The following is a 16,610-nucleotide window of genomic DNA, read 5'->3' as shown; positions in this document are numbered from 1 at the left end:
TAGTTAATATCACTTGGGACTATTGTTTATAGAGTTATTGCCTCCGTTCTTTCGTCACTCACTTAGAGACGACTAGACCTGTACAGGACAGATATAATGACGACAGCAGCTGTGGCTATAGTCGTGTCCAATCCTGAACTGCAACACATCAACGTCGGTAAGTTTAGTTAATACCACTTGGGACTATTGTTTATAGAGTTATTGCCTCCGTCTTTCGTCGCTCACTTAGAGACGACTAGACCTGTACAGGACAGATACAACGACGACCGCAGCTGTGGCTATAGTCGTGTCCAATCCTGAACTGCAACACATCAACGTCGGTGAGTTTAGTTAATATCACTTGAGACTATTGTTTATAGAGTTATTGGCTCCGTTCTTTCGTCGTTCACTAAACTCGAACGGCTTGACCTGTACAGGACAGATATAATAACGACAGCAGCTGTGGCTATAGTCGTGTCCAATCCTGAACTGCAACACATCAACGTCGGTAAGTTTAGTTACCATCACTTGGGACTATTTTTATAGAGTTATTGGCTCCGTTCTTTCGTCGCTCACTAAACTCGAACGGTTGGACCTGTACAGGACAGATATAACGACGACCGCTGCTGTGGCTATAGTCGTGTCCAATGCTGAACTGCAACACATCAACGTCGGTAAGTTTAGTTAATATCACTTGGGACTATTGTTTATAGAGTTATTGGCTCCGTTCTTTCGTCGTTCACTAAACTCGAACGGCTGGACCTGTACAGGACAGATATAACGACGACCGCAGCTGTGGCTATAGTCGTGTCCAATCCTGAACTGCAACACATCAACGTCGGTAAGTTTAGTTAACATCACTTGGGACTGTTGTTTATAGAGTTATTGCCTCCGTTCTTTCGTCGCTCACTTAGAGACGACTAGACCTGTACAGGACAGATATAACGACGACCGCAGCTGTGGCTATAGTCGTGTCCAATCCTGAACTGCAACACGTCAACGTCGGTAAATAAATAAATATTATAGGACATTCTTACACAGATTGACTAAGTCCCACGGTAAGTCCAAGGATGCTTGTGTTATGGGTACTCAGACAACTATATATATAATATAGAAATACTTAAATACATAGAAAACACCCATGACTCAGGAACAAATATCTGTGCTCATCACACAAATAAATGCCCTTACCGGGATTCGAACCCAGGACCATCAGCTAAACTCAAACGACTAGACCTGTACAGGACACTTTATATTCTATCATCATCATCATTCATTTGTCTATTTATTACTAGCTTTTGCCCGCGATTTCGTCTGCGTGGAGTTAGTAATTTGGGTAGCTTATTTTTTATCCAATCTGCTTTGTATCTATTCCCTATACTGACTCCCCCCCCCCCCCCCCTTCACCCCCTTAAAGGATGACTTCTGGGATAAAAACTACCCTATCTCCTTCCCGGGGACTCGATAAACTATCTCTAGGTATACCAAATTTCAACTAAATCGGATCAGTGGTTTAAGCGTGATGAGGTAACAGACAGACAGACAGGCACACCTTCGCATTTATAATATTAGTATGGATTGTTGCTTTTTGTATGGTCTGCGGAGTATACTATTGTCTCTTTATTCAAACTTTAGCTAAAACGATATACCATTATTGACTCGAAATAGCATGGTAAAGGTTCAGAGCCAATAAATTGAACAAAAAAGTAGGTACTCAAAATGAAACAATTTTTTTTACTATGTCTATACATTTTACGAAAACTAACTAAAATCCGGAGGCAGTAAAATTAAAGCTAAAAATAAAATAAAAATACGTGCAATGATTAATTACCATATGGCACCTTTTTTTAACTGTGCCCCCTGATAGAATAAAATAAATTAAAAATGACCCACCCTAGTACCCACAACACGAGCCTTATTGAGCTTACTGTGGGTCTAAGTTGATTTATGTATGAGTGTCCCATAATTTATATATTTTTTTAATTTATTTACAGGCTCATGCAAGATGATATCAGCCATGGACGAAGTAGCCATAGCCCTTGGCATGAACTGTCCCGACTTGGTCTCCGCAGACTTCTGGAAGTCCTACTCGCTGACTCCCACCGGCATCAGGGCGCTCGGCAACTGCAGGATGCTGCAGGAGCTTGATGTCGGATGGTGGTAAGATGTTTATGATAACAACACACGAGAAGGAGATGGCAGGTGGGAAAGGTTGCCAGAGTTCAATGGGGGTGCGGAGTGTTAGGGTCGGCAACCTCTGGAGTTGCAGGCGTCCATAGTCTACGGTGACTGCTTACCATCAGGCAGGCCGTATGCTTGTTTCCCAATGACGTAGTATAAAAAAAACTTGGACGCATTATAGATAGATAGATAATCTGTTTATTTGTTTGCCACAATACACACAAAATATATTCAAATACCTACAAAAATAACATAGGTACTCAAAACAATTCAGAAAAAAAATTGAAATTACAAGTCACACAGATTTTTACATAATAGAAAAAGAAAAAATATGTATAAATACTGTTTCATACAAATAAAAATCCTGTGCGCGTCGCAGCAAAACAAAAGGGTTCTGGCTCAGTATTTACGCTTCACCTATTAGGAGAAGCACTGATTTTCTGCCAGGATTAGATCACGTCAACAAAAATCAGTGGAAAATATGAAATAGTCAAAGGTTAGTACTTACCTAATTATTTAAAAATAACTAGTGACATCTGGTCAGGGAGATCGGGCGTCGGTTGAGGGACAGAGGCTGTGACCCCCGTGCTGGATCTTACCTGGTCCAACAAATATCCTTAGCCATTCAGCGTGGCAACGTAGCTGGCATATTTGGAACATTTGGGCCAGGTAGGGAACAGTTCGGGACTTAAAAGGAAATTTTTGACGGGACTAGTTTGTGATGAGTGTATACAGTTTAGGTTTAATAGGTTAGTTTTAATTTTATAATATTGTAATTTTATTTATTATAGTACATTACTAAATAACTTTGTAGGGTTGTGACTGATGAGTAAACATATTTAGTTTTAATGAAGAAAAAAAGAATCAGATTACTAGTGACACAATTTAACAATTTAAACTATAACATTTAAATGTTTGCACATAGTTGTGACATAGAAGTGTCACTATGGTTAGCATGTAAGTAGTGTCAAATGAGTTTTAGATAAAAAATTTTTTTTTTAAGCAGGATTACTAATTCTACCCAAATTGGTGGAAAAATATAGACAACAGGGTCGAGTGGAGGAAACAAGAGGCCTTTGCCTAGCAGTGGGACACAGTACCTATACTAATAAAATAAAATAAAAACATAGGGGTGTCTGTGCGACTGAGCTCTGCGACTTGAAAACCTCGTAAATCCCCACCTATCCATTATAAAAAAATCCCAGAAACTTGGACGACAATAAAATCCATACAATTCTCTAACCTAATAGGGCGACGCTTAAGGGAAAGGGGCGGCGACCCTCGCTCTGGTTCTTTCCTCGTCCAAAAGATATCCCTGGCCATTCAGCGAGGTAATGCCAGTATTTTTGGCACATTTGGTCCGGGGGATAATCAGAGTGGGGGGTAATATTGTATTTGTTGTAATTTAGTTTTACTTTTTTGCATTAATTATTCTCTAACCTACATTTTTTTTTTCGAGAGTCGGTGAAATATGTCTATATGACCTATAGAAGATCACAGCAGGTCAGTTGCGCATTTTTGCCCAAGCTGAAATGGTGACGCTTCGCTCGCATTTCGCTCTCGTTCGTGAATAACTCTCTTTGTAAAAGCTTCATAATGCACGTTTGTGTATTAGTGACATTGTATTTAAGATTTTTTGTTTGTTACAGTCTCCAAGCCGGCGGTTCCGGCGAATGGCTAGCCTGGCTGAACGGCGGCGAGCTCCGCAAGCTGTTCCTGGGCGCGCTCCGCGGAGTGTGCGACCGCGACCTCAGGAACCTGCTGCCGAGGGTGCCCAAGCTGACGCAGCTGGACTTGCTGGGGGTTAGGGCGGTTACACCTGATATATGTGACGCGTAAGTATCTTAGTACAAAGTAGGGTTCTAAGGAGTTATATTTTGTGAGACAGGGGGTTAGGAACCTGCTGCCGAGGGTGCCCAAGCTGACGCAGCTGGACTTGCTGGGGGTTAGGGCGGTTACACCTGATATATGTGACGCGTAAGTATCTTAGTACAAAGTAGGGTTCTAAGGAGTTATATTTTGTGAGACAGGGGGTTAGGAACCTGCTGCCGAGGGTGCCCAAGCTGACGCAGCTGGACTTGCTGGGGGTTAGGGCGGTTACACCTGATATATGTGACGCGTAAGTATCTTAGTACAAAGTAGGGTTCTAAGGAGTTATATTTTGTGAGACAGGGGGTTAGGAACCTGCTGCCGAGGGTGCCCAAGCTGACGCAGCTGGACTTGCTGGGGGTTAGGGCGGTTACACCTGATATATGTGACGCGTAAGTATCTTAGTACAAAGTAGGGTTCTAAGGAGTTATATTTTGTGAGACAGGGGGTTAGGAACCTGCTGCCGAGGGTGCCCAAGCTGACGCAGCTGGACTTGCTGGGGGTTAGGGCGGTTACACCTGATATATGTGACGCGTAAGTATCTTAGTACAAAGTAGGGTTCTAAGGAGTTATATTTTGTGAGACAGGGGGTTAGGAACCTGCTGCCGAGGGTGCCCAAGCTGACGCAGCTGGACTTGCTGGGGGTTAGGGCGGTTACACCTGATATATGTGACGCGTAAGTATCTTAGTACAAAGTAGGGTTCTAAGGAGTTATATTTTGTGAGACAGGGGGTTAGGAACCTGCTGCCGAGGGTGCCCAAGCTGACGCAGCTGGACTTGCTGGGGGTTAGGGCGGTTACACCTGATATATGTGACGCGTAAGTATCTTAGTACAAAGTAGGGTTCTAAGGAGTTATATTTTGTGAGACAGGGGGTTAGGAACCTGCTGCCGAGGGTGCCCAAGCTGACGCAGCTGGACTTGCTGGGGGTTAGGGCGGTTACACCTGATATATGTGACGCGTAAGTATCTTAGTACAAAGTAGGGTTCTAAGGAGTTATATTTTGTGAGACAGGGGGTTAGGAACCTGCTGCCGAGGGTGCCCAAGCTGACGCAGCTGGACTTGCTGGGGGTTAGGGCGGTTACACCTGATATATGTGACGCGTAAGTATCTTAGTACAAAGTAGGGTTCTAAGGAGTTATATTTTGTGAGACAGGGGGTTAGGAACCTGCTGCCGAGGGTGCCCAAGCTGACGCAGCTGGACTTGCTGGGGGTTAGGGCGGTTACACCTGATATATGTGACGCGTAAGTATCTTAGTACAAAGTAGGGTTCTAAGGAGTTATATTTTGTGAGACAGGGGGTTAGGAACCTGCTGTCGAGAGTCCCCAAGCTGACGCAGCTGGACTTGCTGGGGGTTAGGGCGGTTACACCTGATATATGTGACGCGTAAGTATCTTAGTACAAAGTAGGGTTCTAAGGAGTTATATTTTGTGAGACAGGGGGTTAGGAACCTGCTGCCGAGGGTGCCCAAGCTGACGCAGCTGGACTTGCTGGGGGTTAGGGCGGTTACACCTGATATATGTGACGCGTAAGTATCTTAGTACAAAGTAGGGTTCTAAGGAGTTATATTTTGTGAGACAGGGGGTTAGGAACCTGCTGCCGAGGGTGCCCAAGCTGACGCAGCTGGACTTGCTGGGGGTTAGGGCGGTTACACCTGATATATGTGACGCGTAAGTATCTTAGTACAAAGTAGGGTTCTAAGGAGTTATATTTTGTGAGACAGGGGGTTAGGAACCTGCTGTCGAGAGTCCCCAAGCTGACGCAGCTGGACTTGCTGGGGGTTAGGGCGGTTACACCTGATATATGTGACGCGTAAGTATCTTAGTACAAAGTAGGGTTCTAAGGAGTTATATTTTGTGAGACAGGGGGTTAGGAACCTGCTGCCGAGGGTGCCCAAGCTGACGCAGCTGGACTTGCTGGGGGTTAGGGCGGTTACACCTGATATATGTGACGCGTAAGTATCTTAGTACAAAGTAGGGTTCTAAGGAGTTATATTTTGTGAGACAGGGGGTTAGGAACCTGCTGCCGAGGGTGCCCAAGCTGACGCAGCTGGACTTGCTGGGGGTTAGGGCGGTTACACCTGATATATGTGACGCGTAAGTATCTTAGTACAAAGTAGGGTTCTAAGGAGTTATATTTTGTGAGACAGGGGGTTAGGAACCTGCTGTCGAGAGTCCCCAAGCTGACGCAGCTGGACTTGCTGGGGGTTAGGGCGGTTACACCTGATATATATGACGCGTAAGTATCTTAGTACAAGTAGAGTTCTACGGAGTTATATTTTGTGAGACAGGGGGTTAGGAACCTGCTGCCGAGGGTGCCCAAGCTGACGCAGCTGGACTTGCTGGGGGTTAGGGCGGTTACACCTGATATATGTGACGCGTAAGTATCTTAGTACAAAGTAGGGTTCTAAGGAGTTATATTTTGTGAGACAGGGGGTTAGGAACCTGCTGTCGAGAGTCCCCAAGCTGACGCAAGTAGTTAGTTTGTGCCGGTTCTAGCCCCTCCTCCTCCTCCCGTTCTAGACCAAAACTTTTCCGCTAGGGGGCGCCACTAGTTAGTTTGGCAAAGATCCGTCAGATGGCGCCGCTAGTTAGTTTGGCAAAGATCCGCTAGATGGCGCCACTTGCTAGTTCCATAAAAGTCCGCCAGAGGCGCCACTAGTTAGTTCTAAAAATATCCGCTATGAAATGTATAGATGGCGCCACTTGTTAGTTCCGCAATGATCCCCGCTAGATGGCGCCACTGTGTATGTGTAAGAGCGCCTGTTGTTATTTTCATAGCAAATCCGTTAGATGGCGCCACTTGTTAGTTCCGCAATGATCCCCGCTAGATGGCGCCACTGTGTATGTGTAAGAGCGCCTGTTGTTATTTTCATAGCAAATCCGTTAGATGGCGCCACTTGTGAGTTCCATAAAAATCCGCCAGAGGCGCCACTAGTTAGTTTGGCAAAGATCCGTGAGATGGCGCCACTTGTTAGTTCCGCAATGATCACCGCTAGATGGCGCCACTTTGTATGCGAGTTATCGATTCGCTTAATGGTTCTCGATGAAATGTATAGATGTCGCTAGAGTCAGTGGACGTGGAAATTTTAGTTCCAAAAACATCCGCTACAAAAAGGTATAGATGAGCTGCCGTCCGAGTAGTTCTAAAAAAGTCCGCAGCTAGTTAGGCAAAGATCCGTTAGAGGAAGCTACGTTTCAAAAGTGCGCTAAGAAATGTATAGATGTCGCTAGAGTCAGTGGACGTGGAAGTTTTAGTTCCAAAAACATCCGCTACAAAAAGGTATAGATGAGCTGCCGTCCGAGTAGTTCTAAAAAAGTCCGCAGAATTAGAGCGGGGGTCACGGTAAGTTAGTTATCGATTTGCTTAAAGGTTCTCTATTAAATATATAGATGCCGCCTCGTCAGTGGACGCTGCTAGTTAGTTCCAAAAACATCCGCTATGAAATGTATAGTGTAGTATAGATGCCGCTAATGCCTCGTCAGTGGATACGTACATCTACAGCGTGGGCGCGCAGGTGATCAGGAGTCAAGAAATTCATGGCGCTTGTGTCGTTACGGAAGCGGGGCGCGTGAAACCACGGGGCATAAACGTGTAAGCGTCGTGGAATTCATGAATTTTACGACGTTTTGATCGCGTGGTTCATGCTCCACGTGGGTGATTGGATGCATAATAAAATAATGTATTCACTCACTAAACATTTTTATTTAGTCAATAGACTTAAAACTAAATTTATACCATATATATGTAAAATACAAAAAATATTATCAAATATTAAAATCTAAAACAAACACGTGTAAAATTAGAATATAATATCTAACATAAATCTATAAATAAACTATAATATGCATCTATCTCCTTATGTCCTAATGCCAATGTTTGATGTGGTTTTGATGGGATTGGGAATCGCTTGTCATCATAATTCTTTAGAGCGATTTTGTTGACAGTTTGTGAATATAACTGATGACCTTTACTTCGTATAACATTCATGTTCCTATATTGAGGTGGAGCGTTCATTACACAGTTGTAAAAATCCTCACCTCGTACAGTTTTAGCTATGACATATTTTTTTATGCCCTTGATTTTTTTAATAACATTATCCTCTTCCTCTTCCTTCTCTCTACCCCCTATTTCCCCCATAAAAGCATTCTCTGCTTTCTCTATATAATAACATTTGGATCTTATCCCTATAAATTTTGAAATTATTCTCCCACTAACTTCATCCTTCATTTTTCCCAATACATTCTTATTAACTCTAGGTAAAGCGTAAATATTATCAATTTGCAAATCTGATGTATCGAATCTACCTTCTACATCCGGTTTGATATCCTTATAGAAATCATTAGTATTAATGTTATAGATGAATGAGTCTGTATCTGTGTATAATAGCTGTATATTTTCATTATATTTAGGTAGCATGTAATTATCATCATCATCATCATCATCATCATGTCAGCCGATAGACGTCCACTGCTGGACATAGGCCTCCCCCAAGGCTCGCCACTCCGACCGATCCTGTGCCGCTCGCAACCACCGAATTCCCGCGACTTTCACCAGGTCGTCGCTCCATCTCGTTGGAGGCCTACCGGCAGTTCGTCTTCCGGTACGCGGACGCCACTCCAGAACCTTCCGGCCCCACCGGCCATCAGTTCTGCGAGCAATGTGCCCCGCCCACTGCCACTTAAGGTTTGCAATTCTGCGAGCTATATCGGTGACCCTAGTTCTACTGCGGATATCATCATTTCTGACTCTATCACGCAGAGAAACCCCGAGCATAGCTCTCTCCATTGCCCTTTGCGTGACCTTGAGCCTTCTTATGAGGCCCATCGTTAGCGCCCACGTCTCAGATCCGTATGTCATCACTGGCAACACACACTGGTCAAAGACTTTTGACTTAAGACACTGCGGCAATTTGGACGAAAAGATACTGTGGAGCTTCCCGAACGCTGCCCAACCGAGTCGGATTCGACGAGTGACCTCTTTCTCGAAGTTGGACCTACCTAACTGGACTGTTTGTCCTAGGTATACATAATCGTCAACAACTTCGAGCGCAGAGCCTCCGATTAATACGGGAGTTGGCACAACATGGACGTTAGACATGATCTTCGTCTTGTCCATGTTCATTTTCAGACCAACTCGTTCAGATACTCTGCTGAGATCAGCGAGCATCGCACTGAGGTCCTCCATGGTCTCAGCCATGACTACGATATCATCGGCAAACCGAAGGTGAGTGATGTACTCGCCATTTACATTGATGCCTCGTCCTTTCCAGTCCAGAACCTTAAAGGCATCCTCCAATGCAGCGGTGAACAGCTTTGGGGAGATTACATCTCCTTGTCTGACTCCCCGCTGCAATGGAATAGGCTTCGAGCTCTGGCCCTGTAGTCGGACGGACATGGTGGCGTTTTCGTACAGACACTTCAGCACTTCGATATACCGGTAGTCGATTTGGCACCTTTGGAGAGACTGCAGCACAGCCCAAGTCTCGATCGAATCGAAGGCTTTCTCGTAGTCCACAAATGCAAGGCAAAGGGGGAGGTTATATTCCTCAGTCTTCTGTATAACCTGCCGCAACGCATGTATGTGGTCTACGGTACTATAGCCTTTACGGAAACCTGCTTGTTCGGGAGGCTGGAAGTCGTCAAACCTGCGTGCGAGACGGTTCGTGATGACTCTCGAAAACAGCTTGTAGACATGGCTCAGAAGTGAGATGGGTCTATAATTCTTCAGCAAGGTGTTATCACCTTTTTTGAAGAAGAGCACCACCACACTTCTGTTCCACGCTTGCGGCGTTTTTCCTTCGCGCATGACGGAACTAAACAGCGTCTGAAGGGCCTTAAGGACTGGTTTACCACCCGCCTTCAGGAGTTCGGCCGTAATTCCGTCATCACCTGGGGCTTTGCCATTCTTAAGTTGTTTGAGAGCCATACTAATCTCGTACAGGCTGACGTCCGGGATATCTTCGGTATAGTGTCGAGTTAGTCTAGCTCTAGGGTCTCTAGCTAGATCCACGACGGGTGCTCGGGTTGTTGTGTATAACTGTCCATAGAACTTCTCGACTTCTCCCAAGAGCTCAGGTTTGGATGAGATGATCCTGCCGTCGTCGGTCTTCAGTTTTGTCAGTTGGCTTTGGCCAATAGACAGATCTCTGGCAAACACCTTCGAGCCTCTGTTGCGCTTGATAGCCTCTTCAATACTGTTAGTATTGAATCGGCGTATATCTCGCTTCAGAGACTTCGAGATCCGTCTGTTGAGCTGCCTATAACGACAAACGTCACCTGACGACTGCAGAATCATCTCACGCCTCACCTCCATGAGCTTGAGAGTGGAGTCCGAGAGTTTCTTGGTTCTTGTACGACGAGTCTTGAAGAACTTGGACCCGACCGTATGAACAGCTTCCACAAACCCGTCGTTGTAATCGTCCAGGTCGCCAGCTAGGCATTCGAACCGGTTTTGAAGTTCGAGCTGGAAGCTCTCGGGGTTTTGGAGCTGGGCCGGTGCAGGGCGGAGCGTAGACTTTATCAGTCGAGATCTCTCAAGCCTAAATTGAATATTCAGTGTGCCTCTTACCATACGGTGATCGCTCCCGGTTTTGACCGAATTGATCACAGAAACATCACTGAATATTTGCTTCTTCGTCGACATGATAAAGTCGATCTCATTCCTTGTTGCACCGTCAGGGCTCACCCAGGTCCACTTCCTGTGCTCACGTTTCCTGAAGAAGGAGTTCATCATATAGAGTCCTTCCTTCTCCATGAAACCAGCCAGTAGGTGGCCCCGGTGATTCCTACGCCCCACTCCAAATTGCCCCACTCTCAGCTCTTCACCGTCTCGTTTGCCCAGCTTAGCGTTGAAGTCCCCCATAACAACTGTGAAGTGAGTTTTGGAGCTATGCATGGCTCTGGAGATATCCTCATACATAGCCTCCACCTCATCGTCGGAGTGTGTCGAGGTCGGTGCGTAGACTTGTATGACCTTCAACGAATAACGTTGGGTCATTCTGAGTACAAGGCACGCTACCCTGTTCGACACACTCTCGATCTTCACCACGTTGTTTACGAGGGACTTGTGGACGATAAACCCGACACCTCCCTGGGACCGTTGTTCGCCCTCCCGGAAATAGAGCAAGTTGCCGGAATTCAGAGTTATCATGTCCTCCCCCTCTCTACGGACTTCCGATAACCCTATGATTCCCCAACGTAACCTGCTTAATTCTTCCTCCAGTTCTAATAACTTTTCGTCGGTCCGCAGCGTACGGCAGTTGTATGTTGCCAGGGCCAAGGGTCGTCGGTTATGGTAGCCGGGCCTCTGCCGGTGATTCACTGTAGCACCCCCTGCCCCGCCATTACCCTGGCCGCTACCGGAGCCAGGAATAGCGGGGCTGCCGGGGACTAGGGGTCTGGGTTTTATTTGTGTCTGCATTATTTTGTTTTTTGTTTTTATCCCTTGGGGGGGATTGCCGTAGTCGCCACGCTTGGCAGGCGGGTTGGCGACCGCAGTTTGATAGAGGTAGTTCTCGGAGGACGCTGCTGCCCATCCACCGGATTTCCTTCAGTCGCCTCTTACGACACCCACGGAAAGAGAGGGGGGGTGGTGCTATTCTTACCCGGCACCACACGGGCATGTAATTATAATGGAAATCATACATATGGGTTTTACTTAGTTCTAAGACTGTAAACCCTACATATATAGGCTTATCATACTTTATACTATTTCTAGTCATTTGTATTATCGAGATATCATCACTGATTATGCATGAGCTATGAAAATTAAGACGACCGATTAGAGCGCGCGCACCTAACCGTCTTCCTTGACTCTCCCAAGCACTAACAACTCTAACATCCTGTCGTTTTTCAACGTTTTCCATAGTTTTACCAAAGACTGCATTGTTCAATAATTTATAAAAGTCTTTCTCAAACTTGTTTCTAGACTGTATTCTTTTATCTGTATTGAGATCAATGTACGATTTAAGCCATGGACGTTGAGTAAACTCGAGGATGCGGTGAATTTTTTTTACTTTCAATCCATGTCTTATAGCCTGTAGCAGATTTATATAATGAATTTTATAATTGCTTTTATCTTCTAGTGTAGCTAATAATTTCTTTGTTTTACTCATACCTATCGATGGAACCTTATTTTCAAGACAAAACGGGAGGTCGTTGTGTAAATCATGCAAGCTCGTAGGATACTCTAAATCTACTTCAAAAAAGTAACCCTTATCATTTTCAGGACATAATGTACTCATATCGAAACTGATGATTTCCTCTTGAGACAGCCAGCGAAAACTTCCTGTAGGCAAATACTGGGACATAGCCCATCCATATAAATTATTAGCATCTAAATAAACGACGTAATTGGAAGGTTTATCCGAATCATAATTTTTCATATATTTATTATTTACTACTGCATATTTCCCACAACACTGACAGCCCCCCTCGTATTCCAGATGAAATGAATTTTATCATAGATATGTCAGTAAGTAGTTCTAACTCGATTTTAGTATGCTTTAGCATAGAGTCCCAGCTGAGTCCGGGGGCGGTATAATAATGAGCCGGGTCAAGCTTATACGTCTTAAGACAAACATCACGGAAGTTCTCAAAAACTTCTGCCAATAACATGACGTCGGTCTTAAGGTAGTGGTCACTATACTCCCCCAGAGTTCCGATATTGAAGGCATCCCAAACATCTCGGGCATATTGGTAATCCTCATCGGAAATGGGGGAGCTGGCGAGGCTGTTATAGAAGGCAGTCACAGGAGGTAGTGAAGTTTCCTCAAGCTGGACCCACCCTCGTACATACTCATATGGGAAAACCCCCTTGCGCGTTAGTAAATCTATTTTATCATGAGGGAAATGCGAGGTGATAATGCTAAATTGATTTTTTGGAAGGTTTTGCACTAATGTATCCAATGAGGATGCCATGAATCTAAAAGAGTCTATAAACCTAAGATCTAACTTTAGAACCTCACTCTTTAAACTAAGTGATATAAATTTCTCTTTATTCTGAGGTATAACATTAACATTATCATACTTTTTCAATGATTTAATTATAAAGTGTGAGTCATACCCACTGAAATTATGCATCACTATGGGGATTGCGTTAATAATCTTATAATTTAAGTTGCAGTTAGAATGTGCAGCGCCCCTAAACTCACCTGTGAGGTGACAATGATCACGTACCCTATCATCTCCTAACACACCCCCACAAATATGACAGTTTATAACAGATTGGAATTCTACCTGCTGCTCTCGTGTAAGAGAACGCATTGGTTCTATAGTATTAATCTTGTTTACAAATGGCACTAACTCTGTCTCTAATGATTTAATAAACTCTTTCGCACAGTCCTCACCGCGAAATGTTACATATTTCGATTTTGATTCATCATATGAGCATTTAATAAAATAACCAAAGCTATACGGTTCATGTGACTGATAGTCTAGAGTATATGAGGAAGATTGAGACGGCAAGCATGTAGGTATTATAGGCTTTAGTAAAGCCTCGAAATCAGCATACACGACAACTGGTGCTCGTAATTGATTTCGAAAGTTTTTAAACTTTAATATATTATCCCCATCATTTGGTATAATTGTTTTAACATGGGAACAGTCATGTTTTATATGCTGCTTGAATTTAATTTCATTAGAAAAAGGTAAGAGACATCCATCACAAAACCACATCTTATGATGATGTCTTGAAAGCTGCGCGCTTATCAATCTACTTAAATTTTTTATCCAACAGAAGTGTTTCTTCTCACCATCTTCGATTATAAGCATATTTATATGACGGTCGCGTCGTTTTTTCGAATGATACACAGGTCCCGCTATTGACTCCTCAATGATTTCAAATACGTTTACACTTATATTATTCAATACTTCAAAACGTTTAATCCCACTCAATGACATGGGAAAAGACACTCCTTCAAGGTTTAGTATCTCCTTATAGTGGGGATATGATGTGGGGCGATCCACATGTTTATCACCAGGGTAGAGAGCACTAACAACGGCCCACGCAAAGCATGCGTTATCATCATTTTTAACATTAATACAGGCCTTCCTCGCTTGCACCCACTTTGGAAGGGGGATGTACGATGATCCTTGCAAGGGTTGATACTTATTAATATTCACTTCTAGATGCAGCACTTTACTTATAGCCCACCCACTGTCACGTTCTTGAAAGTCTTCAGCCTTGACTCGGATCTCCTCCATAAACGATTGATATATTTTATTTATTTTGCTAGCATCTAATGAAATCACTTTATTCTTAGTATTGAAAGATTTCACCTCCTCCACCTCCTGATCATTATCATTAACCTTTATCCATTTACTGTATCGTCCGAAGAGTTCTAAATTCACCTTAACAGCGCTCTTAACCCTAGAAATGTTCTCCTCTATAAGGTTAATAACTCGCAGGCGTACACTCTCCATGAAATCTTCAGGAGTGAGATATTCATCCTTCGAAAACAGTCTATATGAGATTATCCGGCTCTTGAAAGCGGATGTTACTATTTCCGTATCTCCATCATACATCTCACATTTTAGACTCTGTTTATGCATTGCACTCTTCAGGTGATTATGTAATGACGTGACATCTGTTTCACATATATCACATTTTCGCTTTTTGGAGGTTGATGCGTCATCTTTAGCTCGTAGTGGTAGCTCTTCATCGCTAACTCGACTGCGTTTCTCCCCCAACCGCTGATATGAATTTTCACATTTGGCAGGTATATCTTGCTTTGGAAAGGTCTTATCACGTTTAGAACACGCTGACTTATCCGACTTTAAATGTTTCTTACAGTAAACCACATGTCGAAGCATGTTATCTTTCCGAGTAAAGTTTTGGTTACAATATTCACAAACAATGACCATGTTTACTTTTTACACATCTACATACACTCAGACTGACGAAATTATTATTAGCTGGAAATTATTTACGAGGTACGGGGCGTGCCACGTGACGGCTGACTCGCAGGCAACTGGGCGTGCGTCTGCGGGGCGCGGGGAGCGGGGGACGTGGAAGTGTCTAGAAAGATGACGTAACTCAGGAATGCGGCGGTGAGGTGCGCTGGCACTGCCTGGTACACTCACATACACACACACACACACACACACACACACAAATGTCGCGACGGCAGGTGCAGGACGGCGGGTGCCGCCCACGCACATATTATTATTATTGTGATTATTGCATCATCAATCAAAGACAAGTCAAAGAAGAGACTGCATTTTTTTTTTGCTTAAAGAATAATAAGGGTTTATGTTAAAATAAAAAAATTGGTTAGTTATTGATACTTTTTATTTTCATCAATCTTTAATCTATTCAATGAAAATATAGGTATTACACAAAATATCGGCTGCATAACACTTTATTTCAGAGTCGACAATATCGTTTACGTTGCACAAACTACTTATAATATTGCGTGCCTGCTGAATATTGGTGGGGTAATATATCTTGAAATGCTTTTTGAAAAAGTTGAGACGGTTCTCATATGTAGACTTTATCTTGTTCAAGTATCCGATACGTGCGTTAATACACTCCATAACACATTCGATAAGACTCCATTCCATGTGGTTAATCACCAAGGGGTGTGAGTTTGTCATAGATTCATCATCATCGTCACCGTCACATGTGAGTAAAAGCAACGGTACTGGAGAGATACACATCCGAAGACGATCGCACTGAAGCAGCTCTGGTGAAACACTCATTGGGTTATGAAAGTAGTTTCCAATTACATCAACTTTTTCCGCAAACATTGCATTCCATTCTTCACAGGTGAGTTCATATTGTCCATTAAAACTGACACAGGTATCTAATCTGATTTTAGCTTCAATAAACTGCAACTTTAAGTATACATGGATATTTTCAATCAGAGCACTTGCATCAGCAGGACAGCGTTTAAGATTGTAGACACTCTTGCTCAGCTCACAGCAACCGAAACCAACAACATTAGCAGCAGCAGCAGCAGCACCGGAACAATCAATTGACGGTGTGTAAGAAGGTGAAAAAATGTTTGAATAATTCATTTTTTTAATTATTATTTTTTTAAAGCTCCAAGACACGTTTACAAGTGAAGACGGTCAATGGTCTACTGAATGATTTTACGCGTGGTACTGGTGAGTGCGTTGTACTCAAACAGTGAATCACTGATAATGAGACAGTATGCCGTGGTGTTAGCCGGCACGTTCCCTTTAAACTCCATTTCCAATTTAATATCAATAGCCCCAGCTCCCGAGTTGAAGCTGTCACACTGTCTTGACGTGTCGATGACTACCAATGGAGATTGTGTCTTGTAATGAGCATAATTTACTTGGGGGCTGGTATGATCACGGTTGTAGTAGGATAGTTGGAAATTGGTAAATGCGTCATATAAAAGCACATAGTTGTTTGTTTTAAATTCAGCCGAAAAGGAATCGTATGGATAATACTGTGCGTTCAAATACGCCCTGCAATTGGTGAGATTACAATGGTCGAATATACTCATATCTTTGCTCTTGTCGTTCCTACGAGCCGTTTGGAAACCAACAATGAGATAGCGAGGTTTCTCCAGCTGAGTACTCGTCTTGATGCACCAAATATGACGTTCT

The 16,610-nt window shown here is 43.6% G+C and overlaps 1 protein-coding gene across 1 annotated transcript in view; it reads left to right on the top strand.

Annotated features, from left to right (window-relative positions):
- Nucleotides 1–16,610, top strand: part of LOC134745960 (F-box/LRR-repeat protein 4) — a 47,647-nt gene that overhangs the window by 20,767 nt on the left and 10,270 nt on the right. Inside the window, exons 10-11 of the mRNA XM_063680109.1 lie at nt 1,974–2,139; nt 3,810–3,995. Of these exons, the coding sequence (XP_063536179.1) occupies nt 1,974–2,139; nt 3,810–3,995 (352 nt within the window). The remainder of the gene's footprint in view (nt 1–1,973; nt 2,140–3,809; nt 3,996–16,610) is intronic.

This window comes from Cydia strobilella, chromosome 12, assembly GCF_947568885.1.
Source record: "Cydia strobilella chromosome 12, ilCydStro3.1, whole genome shotgun sequence".
Lineage (NCBI taxonomy): Eukaryota > Metazoa > Arthropoda > Insecta > Lepidoptera > Tortricidae > Cydia > Cydia strobilella.
Note: the sequence above shows the minus strand (reverse complement) of the source record. Positions and strands in the feature narration are given on the sequence as shown.